The sequence below is a fragment of the Rhinoderma darwinii genome, chromosome 3, assembly GCF_050947455.1.
Source record: "Rhinoderma darwinii isolate aRhiDar2 chromosome 3, aRhiDar2.hap1, whole genome shotgun sequence".
NCBI lineage: Eukaryota > Metazoa > Chordata > Amphibia > Anura > Rhinodermatidae > Rhinoderma > Rhinoderma darwinii.
Window position 1 is genome coordinate 422,856,308 of NC_134689.1, and position 18,994 is coordinate 422,875,301.

General features: G+C 37.5%; 1 protein-coding gene and 1 pseudogene across 1 annotated transcript; one reads left to right on the forward strand and one right to left on the reverse strand.

The window, feature by feature from the left end:
- Positions 1-7,640: 7,640 nt before the first annotated feature.
- LOC142750625 (olfactory receptor 11L1-like) lies at positions 7,641-8,592 on the reverse strand (annotated as a pseudogene).
- Positions 8,593-11,559: 2,967 nt separating this feature from the next.
- LOC142750626 (olfactory receptor 11A1-like) lies at positions 11,560-12,474 on the forward strand. The gene has a single exon (XM_075859622.1). It carries the CDS (start codon positions 11,560-11,562, stop codon positions 12,472-12,474), a length of 915 nt encoding a protein of 304 aa, XP_075715737.1.
- The last annotated feature ends 6,520 nt before the right edge of the window (positions 12,475-18,994 follow it).

Sequence of the window (18,994 nt, forward strand, 5' to 3'; positions counted from 1 at the left end):
CATAAGTTATTTAAGATTAAACATCATGTAACTTGTGATACAGACTGGGTCATTTATGTACTTTGGTGCCCCTGCCATCTTTTGTATGTAGGGGAAACTACATGTGATTTTAAAACAAGATTGAATAACCATCGGTACTCAATTAGAAAAAAGAAATGTGACTTACCTGTTGCAAAACATTTTACTGATCATGGCCATACTGAAAAAGATCTTAAATTTATGATCCTTGACCATATCCCTGTATCCTATAAGGGGGGTGATCGACATAGGGCACTTCATAAATGTGAACTTCAATGGATTTTCCAATTGAATACCTTGCGACCTAATGGTCTTAACGTTGAATTTAATGTAGCCAGAGTTGCTTCTTGAGACCGTTACCTCCTGTTGTGTCTTGACTTCTGGTGATGTTCTCCTCCTTAAAAATGTGCAAAAATGTGTGATACATATATAAAAAAATTTTAAAAAATTTTTTGACATATTTTTAATAATCATTTTTCTATTATAGATAAACATGGGACTGCAGGACCACTTCAGATCAACTTTATTGATATTACGATAACCAATATTAGCGATATCTCCGATTGAAAAGTGGTTGAAATGTTCTCTTGCTCAATGTGTCTGTTTTTCAGCATATTAGATTTTTCATTAGTTTCTTTCTTTCCCATGGCTGGGTGATATTTACGGCACATCTTTTCTCTCCTTTTTATATTTATGTTTATTATTTTTAATTTAGTGAGTCCGTTACACGGGTTATAGGTGATATGGTTGGGACCGCGCACACGATGTTGTGTGCGTTTCTTTCCATGAACCTGATTGACGGAGACCGCCGCCCACGGAATGTGGTCGGGATCCCGTCTTCCTCGTGTGGATTCTATCTGTTGATTTATATATCATTATGAATGAGTTTCTGTCACCGTAATTAAGATGTGCGGTAAATAGCCTATTCGCATGTAGGATTTATATTTGGGTATATTTACCCGGTTGGTGCTGTATAAAGACAAGAAGAGCAATAGATTCTTTTAGTTAATTCATATTTTCTATCTGCACTGTATGTTATGGCCTTTTCGGAGGATCGATATGTTTAAATGCGTGAAGCAATGTGTCATTTCTGGGTTATACGGATCGACCACATACTATTGAATATTACGAGTACTTTTGTTTACCAACGATCGGTATCCTAGTTACCACAGCGAGACGTCATATCCGGTCCGGACTGATCCGACGCATGCGCAGTGGAGCTGGACAGATTCTGGCTGTGAATGACAAGTGTTATACGTCTTACAACAATACCTGCGTTCTGATTGGTCAAGTGGTCGTGCAGTCTCTGAATCTCACCCAGCTGGTGAATATTGCGATTTAAAGAATGTTCTGTTTTCTTGCATAAGAAATGTATGTTTTATGTTGTTTTTAACATCAACGTATTGTTTTCACTATTTGTATCGATTGATGTCGTTTCGATACTCTTTCTTTGTTGTATCACGTTATTTTGAGATGTATATATCAACCTCATTATTTTAATGAGATTGATGACACTGATTGTATACACACTATATAAATCACTGAACCTGTATGTATCACTATGCTTGAGAAAGGTCCCAAGGTGGGACGGAAACGTTGCATTGCCATGTTGGCTCAATAAACTTCACTTTTTTACTTGGATCTTTGGAGTGCTGCTGAATTTTCTTTTTGGATATACGTATGGTCTTTGGATCGGGACTATCAGCTGGCACCCTGTATTACTGGAATCTATATACTGAATTAGAGTGCTGCCGTTTTTTCTACTGGTATATATATATATATATATATATATATAAACACACACAAATATATATATACATATAAACGTATGTATATATATATATATATATATATATATACACATGTGTATATGTGTGTATATATTATGTGTGTGTGTGTGTATATATTATGTAGTAGTGCAGCTTCTGGACAGTGCAGACACTGTCCAGTTTCAAGCAACCAGGTAACATGTACAGCAGAGAGGGTTTTCTCTGCTGTTGCTTGGGTGTAAAACCCGGAATAGGGCCTGGTTTGCTGGAGTGTGAAGAAGGGCGGCTTCCACTCCATACAGACAGTCCTTGTCTTGGGCTGTTTGATGAGCTTAATTAGGCTTCACCTGAGACGGCTCTTTAATTCAGGTGTGTGCAGTTCAGACAGGGCTCTCAGGCCTCATGCAAACGACCGTATATTTGTCCACCCGTAAATACTGGCGAAAATACGGGTCCTTGGTCACACGTATTCGACCCGTATTGCACCAGTATTTACTGACCTGTGCCCGTAAATACGGGTCAGGTGTCACCCATATTCCACCCATATTTACAGGCACGTTTTTGGCTGCAAAATTGCACTGCACTAATCGGCAGCCCTTCTTTCTATCAGTGAAGGATAGAGAGAAGGGGCAGCCCTTTCCGTAATACAAGTAAAAGAAATTCATACTTACCCGGCCGTTGTCTTGGTGACGCGTCCCTCTCTTGACATCCAGTCCGACCTCCCTGGATGACGCGGCAGTCCATGTGACCGCTGCAGCCAGTAAATGGCCTGTGATTGACTGCAGCGGTCACATGGGCTGTAACGTCATCCCAGGAGGCTGGACTGGAGGAAGAAGCAGGGAGTTCTGGGTAAGTATGAACGTCTTTTTTTTTACAGCTTTATCTATATTCTGATCGGTAGCAACGGTCCAGGGTGCTGAAACAGTTACTGCCGATCGTTTAACTCTTTCAGCACCCTGGACAGTGACTATTTACAGACGTCGCCTAGCAACGCTCCCGTAATTACAGGTGCACACACGTAGTCACCCATAATTACGGGAGCCCCATAGACTTCTATGGGCTACCCGTGCCGTAATTACGGCCTGAAATAGGACATGTTCTATCTTTTTCAGAAGTCTATGGGCCCGTAATTACAGTAGTTTTTACGGTCGTGTGCATGGGGCCTCAGTCAGGGGAAGACAGGCATGCTAGCCTGTTTGAGTCACCAATGTGTAAGGGGCTCTCAGTCTGGGGAAGACAGGCATGCTAGCCTGTGAGAGTCACCACAGTGTAAGGTAAAGCTGTGAAGGTTTTGAGGTATTGGGCACAAGGCTCAGTGTCTCGTAGTGAGGGATACTGAATGTGTTAGTTAGAGGCTGGATGGCCTAGGGTTTATTTTGTATGTTCTTGTTGTAACACTGCTTGCTGTGATGAAGACAATAAAGCTAGCTGCGGCTGGTTTAAACTTTTATTCCATGAGTTGGAGTGAATTTTCCATGTGTGCCAACCATCTCACCCGGGCGTTGACGATCCTGTAAGCTAAGTGGTCCCCAAGTTGTCACAATATATATATATATATATATATATATGTATACATACATATATATATATATATATATATATATATATATATATATATGTGTATATATATATATATATATAAATATATATAATATACTGTATATATATATATATGTGTGTATGTGTGTGTGTGAGTATGTATATATATATATATATATATATATATATGTATGTGTATATGTGTTTGTATATATATGTGTGTGTGTGTGTGTGTGTGTGTGTGTGTAAATATACATATATACACACACACACACACACACACACACACATATACGCACACATGCATATATATTACAATGATGCAGGGATCCAGTGATGGCAGCTCTCAGCACTTGTCTGTCATCACTCTTGCCTTGCAGAAGATGTCTGTAGATATGCTTAGAAGAGAAGGAGGGTTGGATCCAGCATTCGTAAAAATAAAAGGAATCTTTTTCCAAGTTTTAATTGTTCTTGTTTAAAATTAGAGGTTCGATAGCATATATAATGTTTAGCAATGATAGAAGAAATGGTAGGTAGCCTACGCGTTTCAGACGGTGTCTCCGTCCTTATTCATGGCTAGGATAGAATGTCTGACTGTGTATGTTGGGTTTAAATGTGTTTGACCACAGGTGTATACTTAATTAATTAATTGCGTTTCAGGAATGTCATGTTGGACCGCAGTCTTAGATCCGCCTTCCAACATTAACCGGTTCATGAGCTTTTGAGCTGAATGATCCGGGAATGGTAAGTAACTTTTAGATAGTTTATATGTCTGTAAAACCATTTATGACATATATATGTCCATATAGTGTGTTAACATTCTAGGATTGGCAGATGTATGAGAGAGCCATAATCTAAACACACATTGTTAGAGTATATAACGCATTGAGTCAGACTTGTGTGTGAATGGTGGTTAGATAAGAGATGTGAAAAAAGAAGAACTAGATTTTACTTAACGAAAATGTGGTGAAATGAAATAATAAAGATACATAGTTTGGCTGTTAAAAAGCTTATGTGTCCGGGAAGAAACATATAGCTGGTTAAAATCATATTAAATGGGAAATTATAAGGTAGTGATATATTTATGCTTAATGAGAACAGTATGTATTCTGCTTGTATTTTTAGTTTTCCATTGTAGAACGTTCTTTTGTGAAGAAAGTATAAGTGGATATAGCGTATTGTCATGGCAACTATGATGATATATTGTAGTGGATATGAACTTATTATTCAATGGACAGTATTTTTTGTCTGCATTAGTTTCTTATTTCTAATAGACCAGTGTAGTTAGTAATAACTACACTGTAATATGTCTGTAGATACAATATGCTGGGCAAAGATTGTAGCAGGAGATTCTGCTACCTGATTGGTTAAGATTCTTTGCTAGTTCATGAGATGAAAGCTCAGCATCATGGGAAATAAGGGCACTGCTCTGGTCTCAGTTCCATTAGTTGATGTCGCACATAGGAAGTGCCCGCCCATTGCATGAAGAAGCAAGGGAAGATTTTACATTTAGTCTCTGACATGTATAATGGCTGGATCTCGGGCTAGGAAATAGCTATCTGCATAATATAGGTATCATTGGAATTGTAGTGAAAGTCTCTATTCAGCTGTGCACAAATTCTTTTTAGGCAATGTTGTACGCTTTACCTCGGGCTGGACCATATTTACATGAGGCCAATTATGTACAGTATTTAAATTGATTTATTAATAGCCCTGTTCCCGCCTACTTCAACTCATTAGCCCTGGTACCCCCAACATCGGCTCCTCAGCACCGGCCTCACCTACATCAGCTCCTCAGCAGTGACCCCACCCACATTAGCTCCTCAGCACTGGCCCCACCCCATTAGCTCCTCAGCACTGGCCCCGCCTATTTAATTTACTCCTTCATCGTGTGTGTATACAGAACTGAAGAACTCATTTAGTCCTGTATTCATGCCTTCTCTTGATCAATCGTGACCAACTCCTCAAATCCATTATTTAGGGGTCCCACATGTTCTGGCCTTGGGTTTTTTACTTTCTTTGGTGACCTGCCCTTTATTTTGCATTTGTGCCTGTTTTATAATTGTGGAAGTCCTTTCAACTTAAAACCTAGAAATTTAAAATCAGTCTTAAGGGCCCTCAACTTACCATGAATTCTGTTGTTGGTTCTCACATGGACCGCAACACCTGAATCATCACCAGCCTCTCCCAGTAATCTATCCACCCATACTACCGCATGCCCAACCCTGGCATCAGAATTACAGTTTTTTTATTCACTTTGCCTCCCACAAATGTATAAAAAATTATCATAATTGATCAAAAACTCACATGTAACCACCAATATAATATTTATAAAAACTGCAACTCATCTTCAAAAATCCAGCCCTTACACCGCTCCATCGACAAAAAAGAGACTCAGAATTTTGCCACACAAAGCAACATTTTTGTAATAAATTGTCTTTATTTTGTTATAGTAGTAAACCATAAATATATATATATATAAATTTATTATTATTGTAATCGTATTGACCCAGTCAATGAAACTAACATGTCATTTTTATAGCAGGGTGAATGCAGTAAAAAAATGAAACACAAATTAATATTTAAAAGTTTCCCAGTATATTTTATTGTACCTTAAAAAGTGCCATTAAAAACACAACTTTTTCCGCCACATCAAAGCGCCCATACGGCTGCTGTATGTCGATGGGAAAATACAAAAGGAAAATGAAGGAGGAGGAAAAAAGGAAAATAAAAATGCCTGAGGCAGGAAGGAGTTCATCTATGGAAGGCGCTCTTTCATCTCGTGTATATACAGAACTGAAAAATTAATTTAGTACTGAATTTTTGCCTTCTCTTGATCAATAGTGACCAACTCCCCATTACCATTATTCAGGGGTCCTACGTGTTCTAGCCTTGTTTCTTTAGTCTTTTTTCTTTCTTGGCCGCTAAATAGGGCCATTAAGAAATACAACTTTTTTTTGCAAAATAAAAGCGCTCATACGGCTATGTCAACGTAAAAATAAAAATTTATGTTTTTTAACCCCTTCCCGCCACAGCCATTTTTCAGATTTACATTTTCATTTTTTCTTCCCAGCATTGCAAAAGCCATAACTTGTTTTATTTTTCCATCAATAGAGCGATGTGAGGGCTTATTTTTTCCAGGAGGAGTTGTATTTTCTATAGCTAGCATTTAAAGTACCATATAATGTACTGGGGAACTGAAAAAAAAATCTTTGCTAGCTGAAATTGGAAAAAACTGTGATTCCTCAATTGTTTCGTTTTTACGGCTTTCACCATGCGGTAAAAACGACAACTTAACTTAAGTCTGTGGCTCGAAAAGATTACGGTGATACCATTTTATAAAGGTTTTTATTCATATTTTACTAATTTTAAGGAAAAAAAACTTTTTGTTAAAAGAAAATTGATTTGTGTCGCCACATTCTGAGAGCCATAACTTTTTTATTTTTTCATCGATTGAGCGGTGTGATGGCTCATTTTTTGCGGGACAAGCTGTAGTTTTTATCGGTTTATTTTTTGGTACATATAATTTTTTGATCACTTCTAATCACATTTTTTTTGGGAGCTAAATTGACAAAAAACAAACAGATTTTGGTATTTCAAATGTTTTGTTTTTTACGACGTTCACCGTGTACGTTAAATATTACTATATTTTAATGGTTCAGACCTACGGACGCAGCGATACCAATTTTGTTAACCTTTTTTATTTTTTACATTACTTTAGTGGAAATATGGGAAAAGTTTTTTTTTAACTTTTAATTATTTTTTAGTTCCCTACTAAAAACTTAATTTCACTTTTTTTTTACACATTTCCTTAGTCCTTCTAGGGGACTTGAATAGGCGATCATTAGAGCGCTGGTACAATACACTGTAATACTAACGTATTGCAGTATATTGTCATTTTTACAGGCATCTGTTAAGCACTGCCAGAGGCAGGGCTTAGAAGAGGCAGAGTGAAGGCAGACCCGGGGGCCTTCATTAGGCCACTGGGCTGCCATGACAACCATCATCACCCCCAGATCTCACTGCAGGGGGGCGATGAGCTGGCGATGAGCCACCCCCCTCTTTTCAACGCCTCACATGCTGCGGTCGCGATCGACCGCAGCATTTGAGGGGTTAAACAGGCAGAAACAGTGTGATCGCTGTTCCTCATTGCGTGAGCATGCTCCATACATTCCCCTTCACACTATGACGTGCCAGACATGTCATTTTGCAAGAAGGGCTTAATGGTTGGGAGGAAAAAAAGGGGCGTAAAGGGGTTAATTTATGGAATCAATGGAGGCTGCAACACGGATGTGTATTTTAGCTGCCTTTGCCTTATGTGGAAAAAATATAGTTCTGTAAATAAAAAATAAGAGAGTGGAAAATGTTGTTGAAGAGAGTTCTAAGAGCCTGCTTAATGTCTCTATTACTCAGACTGTATATTATAGGGTTAAGAAGTGGAGTTATCAGAACAGAGAGAGAAATGTCTTTGCATTCTGCGTGGAAATACATAGGTAGTAATAAGGGATCCATAATACATGGACACCACCACCAGGTGAGAGCTGCAGGTTGAGAAGGTCTTCTGCCTCCCAGTCACGGATGGGATCTTTAATATGGTGATGATAATATACACATAGGAAACAATGATAATTGTAGCCGGGCAGATTGCAAGGACAATAACCAGAAATAAAGCCTCCAACTTCATAATAAAAGTGTCTGAACAGGAAAGCTCCAGTAAAGGTTCCAAGTCACAGAAGAAATGGTCAATGATGTTTGGTCCACAGAAATCCAATTGTCCCATGGTAAACACAACCATCAACTCCATCACAAAAATCTCCAACCAGAACAAGAGAACGGCTCTTATACAAAATGTGAGGTCCATGACGGAGGTGTAATGTAGAGGGTTACAGATGGCCTGATACCTGTCATAGGACATCACGGTCAGGAGAAGACTTTCCAATGCCTCAGAAGCTATAAACAGATAAAATTGTATCAAACAGCCGATAAAAGAGACAGAACTTCCTTCATACAACACAATATGGAGCATGTTGGGTACTATGGTGATGGTGAGTAGGATATCTGATAATGAGAGTTGTGTGAGGAAGAAGTACATGGGAGAGTGGAGAGACCGGCTGTAGGACACCACTATAATGATGAGGAAATTTCCAAATACAGTCACACAGAAGATGACCAACAGTAGAAGAAAGAAAAGAAAATGTAACTTCTGTAAATTCTGAAATCCCAAAAGCAGAAACTCAGTCACTTTACTGAAATCGTGATGTTCCATATTACAGGGGAAAAGTTTCCAAAGTTGTTATAAACTAGAAGAAAGGTAATGGAGTTAGATCTAATAAAGTTCTGAACATTCATCCCTCTATTCATACACATATTGTTAGACTTTCCGTTTTATATATTTATTTTTTTTGTATTTTTTTAAATCTTTTTCTACAGGTGTGATGTAGAGAGAATATTCACAGAACTTAAAAAGTAAAGAAAGTGATTGATTTCAGTTCTGCATTATAGAGTCCTGTAGCCTTCAGAAACCAGTCCTACAATAGTGTTAACTGCAGGAATTTACATATCACATGTGACCAACTGCTGTACAAAAGATAATAGAAAGGGTAAATATTCTCTATTCTATAGTAATAACAATAATAATCATAATACAATTTTTAAGTAGTTTAAATAAAATAATTAATACAATAGATTACTATGTATAATAAATTACTGTGGTTTAATAAGCATAACAATTTATCTAAAGGGGTTTTCCAACGTTATGATTTTTTTCTAAACAGCTGACAATGATATAAAATAGCAACAGGAGTAATACGCACCTTACTAATTCCCTGCCGCTCCCGTGCCGCTGCAGCCAAATACTGGCTGTATTAATGATATCAGAGGGGTCGTCATGACATAGCTGGAGCTGGGTAAACAAAAACCGGCGGGGGACCAGAGAAGTGGTGGAGCAGGAGAAGTGTAGTATTACCCTTGGTAAGGTTAGTATTACTCCTTTTGTTATTTTATACCATTGTCAGCTGTTTGTAAAAGATTCAAATAAGCCCGAAAACTCCTTTAAGTGTTATGCAATATAATTAAAATATATATATATATATTATTATTATTTTTTATGTTTTGAAAAATAGAATTGATTTAGCCTATGAGAAAACGGTGAGGCAATACTTAGAATAATATTTCCTTTTCTCAATTAAAGTGAACACAGTTCACAGGCACAATGAAGAGAGCTATAATGGGACTGCAATAAAGGTGCATGAGCCTTTTCTGTATCTCCTTATGCCTCTGGTTTCATACAGAGATTTTTTTTCTATTGGATTCCTTAAAAAAAATAAACATAGTTTGTCATCCTCCACCAGATTTGCAGGTACGGAGGTATGTTAGAGCCTTTGCGGCAGCACACGGAGGCTGTGCAGCTCCATACTAAGGAGCCATAAGGTCCTGTGCACTGGACTCTGCCTTGTGCTTGAGCCCTTAGACACATATGAAATTCACTTACCGACAGGAAAACCCAACATTTCCTCAGCAGTTCTGTTTTTTTCAATGTTTTAGATTTTTGTGCCTGCAAAAAATCTTGAAGAAGATCGTTCTTAAGTCATTCAAATTATATAAAAAAAGTAAAATGATTAGAAGTATAACACTCCGGCTCTTTTATAGAGAAATCTTACACCAGTTACAGTGGGAAGTCATGGAGAATTCATGCTGGTCCTTGTGGGAGATTCCCCTCTGGGAGAAGTTTATGAACGTTTATAGAACTGTGAAGTTTGAAAGTTATGAACGGGAAGATTATATTTAATTCCAATAAGACACTGACAGTCTTAGTTTTTACTTTTCTAATTTTTGCTAATTTTTGAAATTTAATCTAGCAGAATTATGTCTTGTTTTTGCAGCATTTTAGAGGCAGTTTTTGGCACCACCAAGTTAGAGTTTATTTTATATTAATTTATATAATAAGTAAAATGCATTTGATTACGCTGCTGTTGTTTTTTTTATTATACACTGTTCACCTTTGCACAGTAAGTGAGTACGATTAAAAAACAGAAAAATAAACATATACATCAAAACCCATTATCTTTATTGTAGGTAATGTTTCGGTTATGAATGTCATAAGAACGGAGGTATAACCTTTTGTTATGCAGATTGTATTCAATAAACTTTTTTTGAAATAATGTATGTTGCATTTTCTAATATTTTCTTTTTTACATTATGCCCCCTATAAAATGCCACAGATTCATTATCACTAGTGTCTAGTGATCTATAAATGTTGAATTTGGGTAAAATATAGATTTTTTTTTAAAAATGTATGTATTTTTAGGATTGAAACATATGTCTATAGTTTATATTTAATATGATCAGTAATTTTTCCTATTTTCTTGTGTTAACTTTTTATTTAAATCTATAGCTTTTACTTTTTATTACTGAGTTTATTATTTGTAATTTTTTTTCTATGTTTAAAGGTGAAATCCTTTTTATATTATGAAAAATATAAATGATTATATCTCAGTAGAATATTATTACACAGGAGCTCAGGGGATGGTTATCGGTCTCTGTGGACTCATCAGGTATAAGACGCTCTATAAAAGCAGCGATAAAATCACGGGATTTAGATTTATTATAAAATGCTGGTTATACTGTCTGGGATCATCTACTGTTATATTAATATATTCTTTTTTCCATTGCCTTATTCTGATATTACAAAACTGACTTTACACAAGAACTTCATTATTTCAAATGGACATAAATATGAAGATCCTACAAAAAAAAGCTGAGGTGAGCGTTATTTTGAGATGAACAAATACTAAAAAATGTTTTTCTATTTCTCAGTGAGGGAGAGGTTACATTATTTTTTATATTAAACTTTCATAATCTTTTTGAGATGATTTAAAAAAATTAAATAACCTAAAAAGATAATTTCAAGACTTAATTTTGAATCTTAATAAAAGACTTTATGAGTTTAGCAGGTAAAACTTTTATCATAGGATGGGAGGGGAGAAAATGAGGGGCCTTTTTAAGTGGAATATATAATAATAATAATAATAATAATAATAATAATAATAATAATAATAATAATAATAACAATAATAAACCCTGATAAAATATTTCAGTATTTTATTTATTTTCTATATATTTTTATTTTTAACAGTTTTTTTTCCAATTAGTTTAGTGAACGTTTCCACTAGAAATAGTGTCTATTTTCCACAATTGTTAACTTAATTTTTCTACTATTTGTTTTCGCCAGGTAATGCTTACAAATAATGTCACTTCAGTTAATCTTCTTGGATTCTCAAATCTTCAAATCTTTAAAATCCCGTTCTTCTCACTACTGATTATTATTTACTGTGGGACCATTTTAGGAAATCTCATTATAATAGCCTTATATTTAGTGAGTAGAAACCTCCAGTCTCCCATGTACTTCTTCATTACACAGCTATCATTGTGTGACATCCTGGTGATTACAGATATTGTCCCCATCCTGCTTCACACTGTACTGTATGGAGGGAGTACTATGACTCTCATCGGCTGCATCATCCAGTTTTCTGTGTTTGTCACCTCGGAGTGCTCGGAATGTCTTCTACTGTCAGTGATGTCTTATGATCGATATCTGGCCATCTGTAACCCCCTCCGTTATAACTCCATCATGAATCAAAACTTTTATGTGACTTCCGTAATTGTAATTTGGTTGGTTGGTTTTTTGGTGATGTTGATCGATGTAATTTCTGTGTATAATCTACATTTCTGTGGACCACACATTATTGACCATTTCTACTGTGACTTTGAACCTATACTGCAGCTCTCCTGCTCTGATACATCCATAATTCATAAACAGATGTTTGTAATTGGTGCTTTAAATGGATTTTGCCCGTTTATAATAATTATAATCTCCTATGTATACATTGTCATCACCATTCTAAAGATCCCATCCAATACCGGGAGACATAAAGCCTTCTCCACCTGTAGCTCCCACCTTATTGTAGTTTCCATATTTTATGGGACATTAATCATTGTTTATATGTTTCCACCAAGAGGACAATCCCTGATCCTGAGTAAGATCTTGTCTCTGATGTATACTGTAGTGACACCACTGCTTAATCCTATCATATACACTCTGAGGAACAAAGACATTATAAAAGTTTTCCATAAACTTAGACTTGTCTAGTTTGCAAGAGAAAGAGGAACAGACTTGTGAAGTATGTACTGGACTGTGCACAGTGCATTCGGAAAGTCTTCAGACCCTTTCATTTTTTTCACATTTTGTTATGTTGAGGCCTTGTGCTAAAAAGAAACATCCCCCCCATCATTCTGCACTCAATACCCCATAATGACAAAGTGAAAACAGAATTTTAGAATTTTTTGTAAATTAAAAACTCAAATTTTGCATGGCACTTGAAATTTAGCTCTGAGGGCCTTCCATTTCTCTAAGTCATCTTTGAAATGTTTCTACACCTTGATTGGAGTCCACCTGTGGTAAATTAATTTAATTGAACAAGATTTGGAAAGACACACCCCTGTCTATATAAGGTCTCACAGCTGACAATGCATATAAGAGAAAAAGAAAAGCCATAAGGAAGAAAGAACTGCCTGTAGAGCTTTGAGACAGGATTTTGTGGTGGCACAGATCTGGAGAATGGAACAAAAAAATTCTGCTGCACTGAAAGTGCACAGTGGCCTCCATAATTCTTAAATGGAAGAAATTTGGAACAGCCAGGACTTTTCCTAGAGCTGGCCGCCCCACCAAACTAGGTACTTGGGGAGAAGGGCCTTAGTAAAAGAGCTGACCAAAAACCCAATGGTCACTCTGGCTGAGCTCCAAAGATCCTGTGTGCAGATGGAAGAAACTTCCAGAAGGTCAACCATCACAGCAGCACTCAACCAATCTGGACTTTATGGCATAATGGCCAGAAAGAAACCTCTCCTCAGTAAAAAAACACATGAAATCCCATCTGGAGTTCACAAAAAAAACAACACAATCCCATCCCTACAGTGAAGCATGGTGGTGGCAGCATTATGCTGCTGCAGTCTTTTTCTGTGACTGGGACAGGGAGACTGGTCATGGTTGAGGGAAAGATGAATGGAGAAAAGTACAGAGATATTTTTAATGAAAACTTGATCCAGAGTGCTCTGGACCTCAGACTGGGCCGAAGGTTCACCTTCCAACAAGGCAATGACCCTAAGCACACAGCCAAGACAACACAGTACTGTCTTAGGGACAACTCTGTGAATGTCCTTGAGTGGCCCAGCCAGAGCCGTGACTTGAACCCAATCAAACATCTCACGAGAGACCTGAAAATGCTGTCCACCGAGGGTCCCCATCCAACTTCACAGAGATTGGGAGGATCTGCAGAGAAGAATGGCAGAAAATCCCCAAATCCAGGTGTGCACCTTGTGGCATCAAACCCAAGAAGACTGGAGGCTGTTATCACTGCCAAAGGTGCTTCAACTAAGTCCTGAGTAAAGGGGCTGAATACTTGTCAATGCAAGATTTTAGTTTTTCCATTTTAATAAATTAGCAAAGATTACTAACATTCTGTTCCCACTTTTTCATTGTGATGGATTGAGTGCAGAATGATGGGGAAAAAAAGTATTTGTTTTTATTTTAACACAAGGCTTTAACATAACAAAAAGTGAAAAAAATTAAAGGGTCTGAAGACGTTCCAAATGCATTGCAAATGGCTGGATAAATGTATAGGAGGGGCCGGTCATGTGATTGTGCATCTGCAATTTTTGTTTTGTTTACAATTGTAGCAGCTGATCGGTACAAATTCCCTCCCTCTGTGTTGTTTAATCTATGTCCCTGGCATGTGTATGGGGTAAAAACTATCGTTCCAGGCACTGTCAAACTAGCGTAGTGAGGAGACACCTATGGGCCACCTGGCTTTGGGGCCCAGCTGCACAACTATGGTCCCTACGACTATTCCGCTGACTGAGGCTTATCAGCAGGCTACGAGTCAGGACCACACTCATAGAATTATAGAATTGGAAACATATAATATTAGTGATCTCTCTAATCATTGAGAATGTCCAATAAATAAATACAATCACTTGATTCGAGGTTGAGTCTGGGCTTGAATCTGAGAACCTCGTATTTTAGTTATTTTTCTTTCACTATTAAACAACACTGAGAAAAAGTTGTTAATACATTTCACATGATAAATGACCATAGATATTCTAATAACTATGCAAAATAGAGGGAGAACTTAGATAAATAGAATGGCTTCTTCTATTGCGACTGTAGATTGGAGATTGTCACCAGTACGTGATATCAATAGACATTTTGGTTGTGTGCATTTCTTGGTAATGCAACAATTTTAGGGTAACTAATAGGTGACCATAGGTTGTGGTGGAGCCCTAGACTTATTTAAGAGTTTGTTGACTTTTTACTCATTTTTGGAATAAAATATCCTGAGCTATAATCCCTGAGCTTTGTAATAATGAACGTGCTTGACTATAATAATAAAATTAAGCACAAGAGAAAGAAAGAGTCAGAAACTATCAATAAATGTAAATTTGCCAAATGGCATAGAAAAATATATATTTTATTGGACAATACAAGTAACACGATTAAAAATAGACTACAAATCAAAAAAGACTGTATATCTCCAAAAGTATGGGAGAGGAACATGGGTCATAGAGGTAAAACAATACAAACAACAGTTTATATCAGTGGTTGTTAGTTTATAACAGTGGTTCTAAACGATTTGCAAACGATAGATACAGAGAAAATGAGGGTTAATTATAACCATACACAATACCGGTACATATCAGCAAAGAACGATTGGTCTAGTAACAGGCATGAACAAGATAAGGAACCTAGTAGTTAGGCATAGAAAATCTCAGTACGACAAAACCTGCTGTCTAAGTAGACATTAATGGACATAAGTGTTTAGCAACTAAACCTATCGCAAGCTTAAAGAAGTAAATGTATCAATCAATAGTCGTATATTTAAGGTTGCAAAAGAAACACCGCTAGTACTGACCCATGTCGTTCCAGGAATATGGTGACTCCCAGAAGTGGAGAAACCCCAACGCGCGTTTCGCGTGGATGGCTTTTTCAAGGGGTATGTTCCTAATCATTTAGATTACGCCTCTTATGCTGTAAGTCACAAGGTCAACTGAGCTCATCAGCCAATAGGGGAATGACTTCCGCCGTGCGCGTCCAAAGAAAAGGCATCGCGATACTTAAGCTCCGGGCCGTCAAGACACGACCACGCATGCGCGGCTCCGGAAACCGCGCACGCGCAGACGCGTACAGTGAACAATCCAGGCAAGTCCCGGCGATGACAGAACTGACACACACGGATGAAGAACAGAGTAAGGTAGGGAAAAGGGGACTCAATCTAGCACTAAAAAGATAATTAGGCCACTATAAGTGCCGTTTATCTTATTCGCGGACAAGTTCAATAGGACTGTCACACTAACTCAAATATACCGGAGAAAATCTATCACATGAATAGATCATTCAGACATACGAGAAGCAGATATCATAATTATATCAATCCATGTCACGATAATGTAATCAGTACTAGAGTAAATAAACATTCCTGCAGAAAAATATAATAATAAGGTAATACTACAGAAAGACATGAAAATATAAAAATATAAAAATAATAAAAATAAAAATAATAATAATAAATAAAAATAAGATATTACAGATTGTAAGCTAAACATGTGAAAAAGTCTCATAATAAATGAGCTAAAAAGTATATATATTAAAGAGGTGATTATTAATATAAGTGACAATTACAGAAAAAAAAACTATAATCATGGGTATCAAAAATAAACAAAATAAGATGCTTGCTAGCAAAATTTATTTATAGCAGCAATTAATGAGATACCAAAGTTATATGCAAATAAATATAAAGAGTGATTTACAAAGAGTATAATGGTGATAAGTAAAAGGTAAATTTTCTACTACAGAAAAATAATTCATACATAATACAATACAGGAGATGTCACATAACAAAATATGTTATCAAGAAGTGAATATACATTATTAACATATCAACACCGTATAAATTAAATATAAAATATAATATATTGGAGAGTCTCTTAAGCCCAAATTCAATCCCTCAGAATCCCGGAAGGCACATTCACAGATGGTCTAAGGCATACATGATCAGCAACAGAGGAAATGACTAAATAGAACAAAAACATATATTAGTTGACATACAGTTAAAAACAAATTAAAAATACATATAGGCAGAGAGTTCATAGAAATGACACAAAACTTAGTGTCTCATTCAGACCAACAGGGGCCATAGTACCTAAGGTGACTATCCACTTACATTCCCTCTGGGCTAGCAGTTTCTTGACGTCTCCGCCTCGAATCCCAGAGAGAACTTTATCAATACCCCATGCCTTAAATGATTTGGGATCACAGGCATGGTGTATTTTAAAATGCTTAGGGATGGTCTTAAGGAGTGTGAGGTCATCCACATCTCTTGCAGCCACTATGTCACGTACGTGTTCACGTATTCTGACACGTAATTGTCTTGACGTTAGGCCCACGTATACTTTTTGACAGGCACAAGTGGCGTAGTAAATGACATTCATTGTACTACAAGAGATGTAGTGTCTAATTTCAAACTCCCTGTTGTCAATCATTGATACAAATTTAGTTGTGCGGACCAGATTCTTACAGGACAGGCAGTCGCCACAAGGGTAACAACCATGTCTAGGGGTGCTTGATGTGAATGGATTGCACTGTCTTGGTACGTAGTGGCTTCTTACCAGCATATCCTTCAAGTTCATACTTCGTCGAGCTGTCATAAGGGGTTTGTTGGAAAGGTTGCCTGCCAATGCGGGTTCTAAGTGCAGAATTGGCCAGTGTTTCTCTAGCACGGATCTCATCGTATACCACTGGTTATTGTATGTAGTGATGTATCGAATTTGAATGTCATCACTTTTCTTTTTTCCAAAGGAATGTAAAATAGAGTTCCGGCTCGTAGATTGCGCCCGTCTATAGCCCTTCTTAATACTTCTATGGCTATACCCCCTGTCCAAAAATCTTTCTTTTAAATCAGTAGCTTGTTTCTCAAAGTTTGCTTCAGATGAGCAAATGCGTCGCATTCTCAGGAATTGACCAGTGGGGACGGCACCAATCGTCGACCGGCTGTGGGCAGAGGAGGCATGGAGTAAGGAATTAACCGACGTCTTTTTCCTAAAGACATCGGTTTGGAGACAGCCTGTGGAGTCAACCTCAATGCTAATGTCCAAAAAATCAACCCTATGTTGATCATATACATAGGTCAATTTTATGTTCATGTCATTAACATTAAGACATTGCATAAAGTGTATAAGCTGCGTCTCTGTCCCCTGCCAAACAAATAGAACATCATCAATGTATCTCATCCAGGACAGCACATGGTCATCGGCGTGGGCGCCGCCATCATGGAAAATCTGCCTCTCCCAAAACCCGAGAAACAGGTTTGCGTATGACGGCGCACACGCCGCCCCCATGGCCGTACCTTGTTTTTGTACGTAGAATACATCCTTAAAGACAAAGAAGTTATGTGTCAGGATGTATTCCAGTAATTCTACAACCAGTCGACAAGTGGGGCCGTCCCAGCTGCTCGTCCCCAGAAAAAAACGTACCGCATTTAAACCGTCAGTATGTCGTATGCTGGTGTACAGCGACTCAATGTCCGCTGTCACCAGGATCATATCAGCATCTAAATTGATGCCATCGATTCTTTTTAAAACATCTGATGTGTCTTTGACATGAGATGGTAAGCTTTCTACCAAGGGTTTTAGATAATGATCAATGAACCTACAGATGGGATCGCACAGTCCGCCTATCCCTGACACTATGGGACGTCCCGGGGGGTCTGTCATATCTTTGTGAACTTTGGGCAGGAAATATAGAGTTGGAATTCTTGGGTATTGTGTCATTAGTCCAGAAAATATGTTTTTCGGAATAATTCCCTGCTCATGGGCCATCGTGAGAATTTTGCATAACTCTACTGAGAAAGTTCCCAAAGGGTTATAAGTAAGTTTAAGATAGGTATTTTTATCTCTAAGTTGTCTATATGCTTCCTTTTCATACTTATCAATAGGCCAGATCACGATGTTCCCACCCTTGTCCGCCGCCTTGAATACCACATCCTCGTATCCCTTTAGTTCTTCTAAAGCATCACGTTGTTTTTTAGTTAAATTGTCAAATTTCCTGTTTGACGAGATGCGTTTAAAGTCGTTTATTACCATCTTAGTAAAAATCTCGACTTGTGGGCATATGGACAAGGGTGGGAACCTCACTGATCTGGGTATAATTGATTTTGGGAACCTACCTTGGTCAGAAGAAATTTGCTCTTGTAACAGATCCTCAAGGGCCTTAAGTGCTTCTTTCTCCAGAGCACTATTCAGTCCCACATCTACTCCAGATCTACTATGTAACTTTTTAAGGATTAATTTTCGTGAGAATAGATATAGATCCTTTATAGCTGCAAAGAAGTTAAAGGAATTACAGGGTGAGAATGTCAGTCCCTTACTCAGTACATCACGTTGTGTCTCCGAGAGGGAATGCTCAGATAAATTAATCACCTCTAATGTATTCCTTGGTTTCTTCCCCTGTTGGTATGTCTGGTTGTCCTTACGCCTTGCCACCTGTCTCTCCCTGTTTCTACGAGGGTAGATGGTTTCTTGAGGGGTGGTTATCTCATCATTGCGTTTTAATCTTCCAA

What these genes read in the sequence shown, in the direction of transcription:
- LOC142750626 (XM_075859622.1), top strand. Translation starts at nt 11,560, where the DNA reads ATGCTTACAAATAATGTCACTTCAGTTAATCTTCTTGGATTCTCAAAT.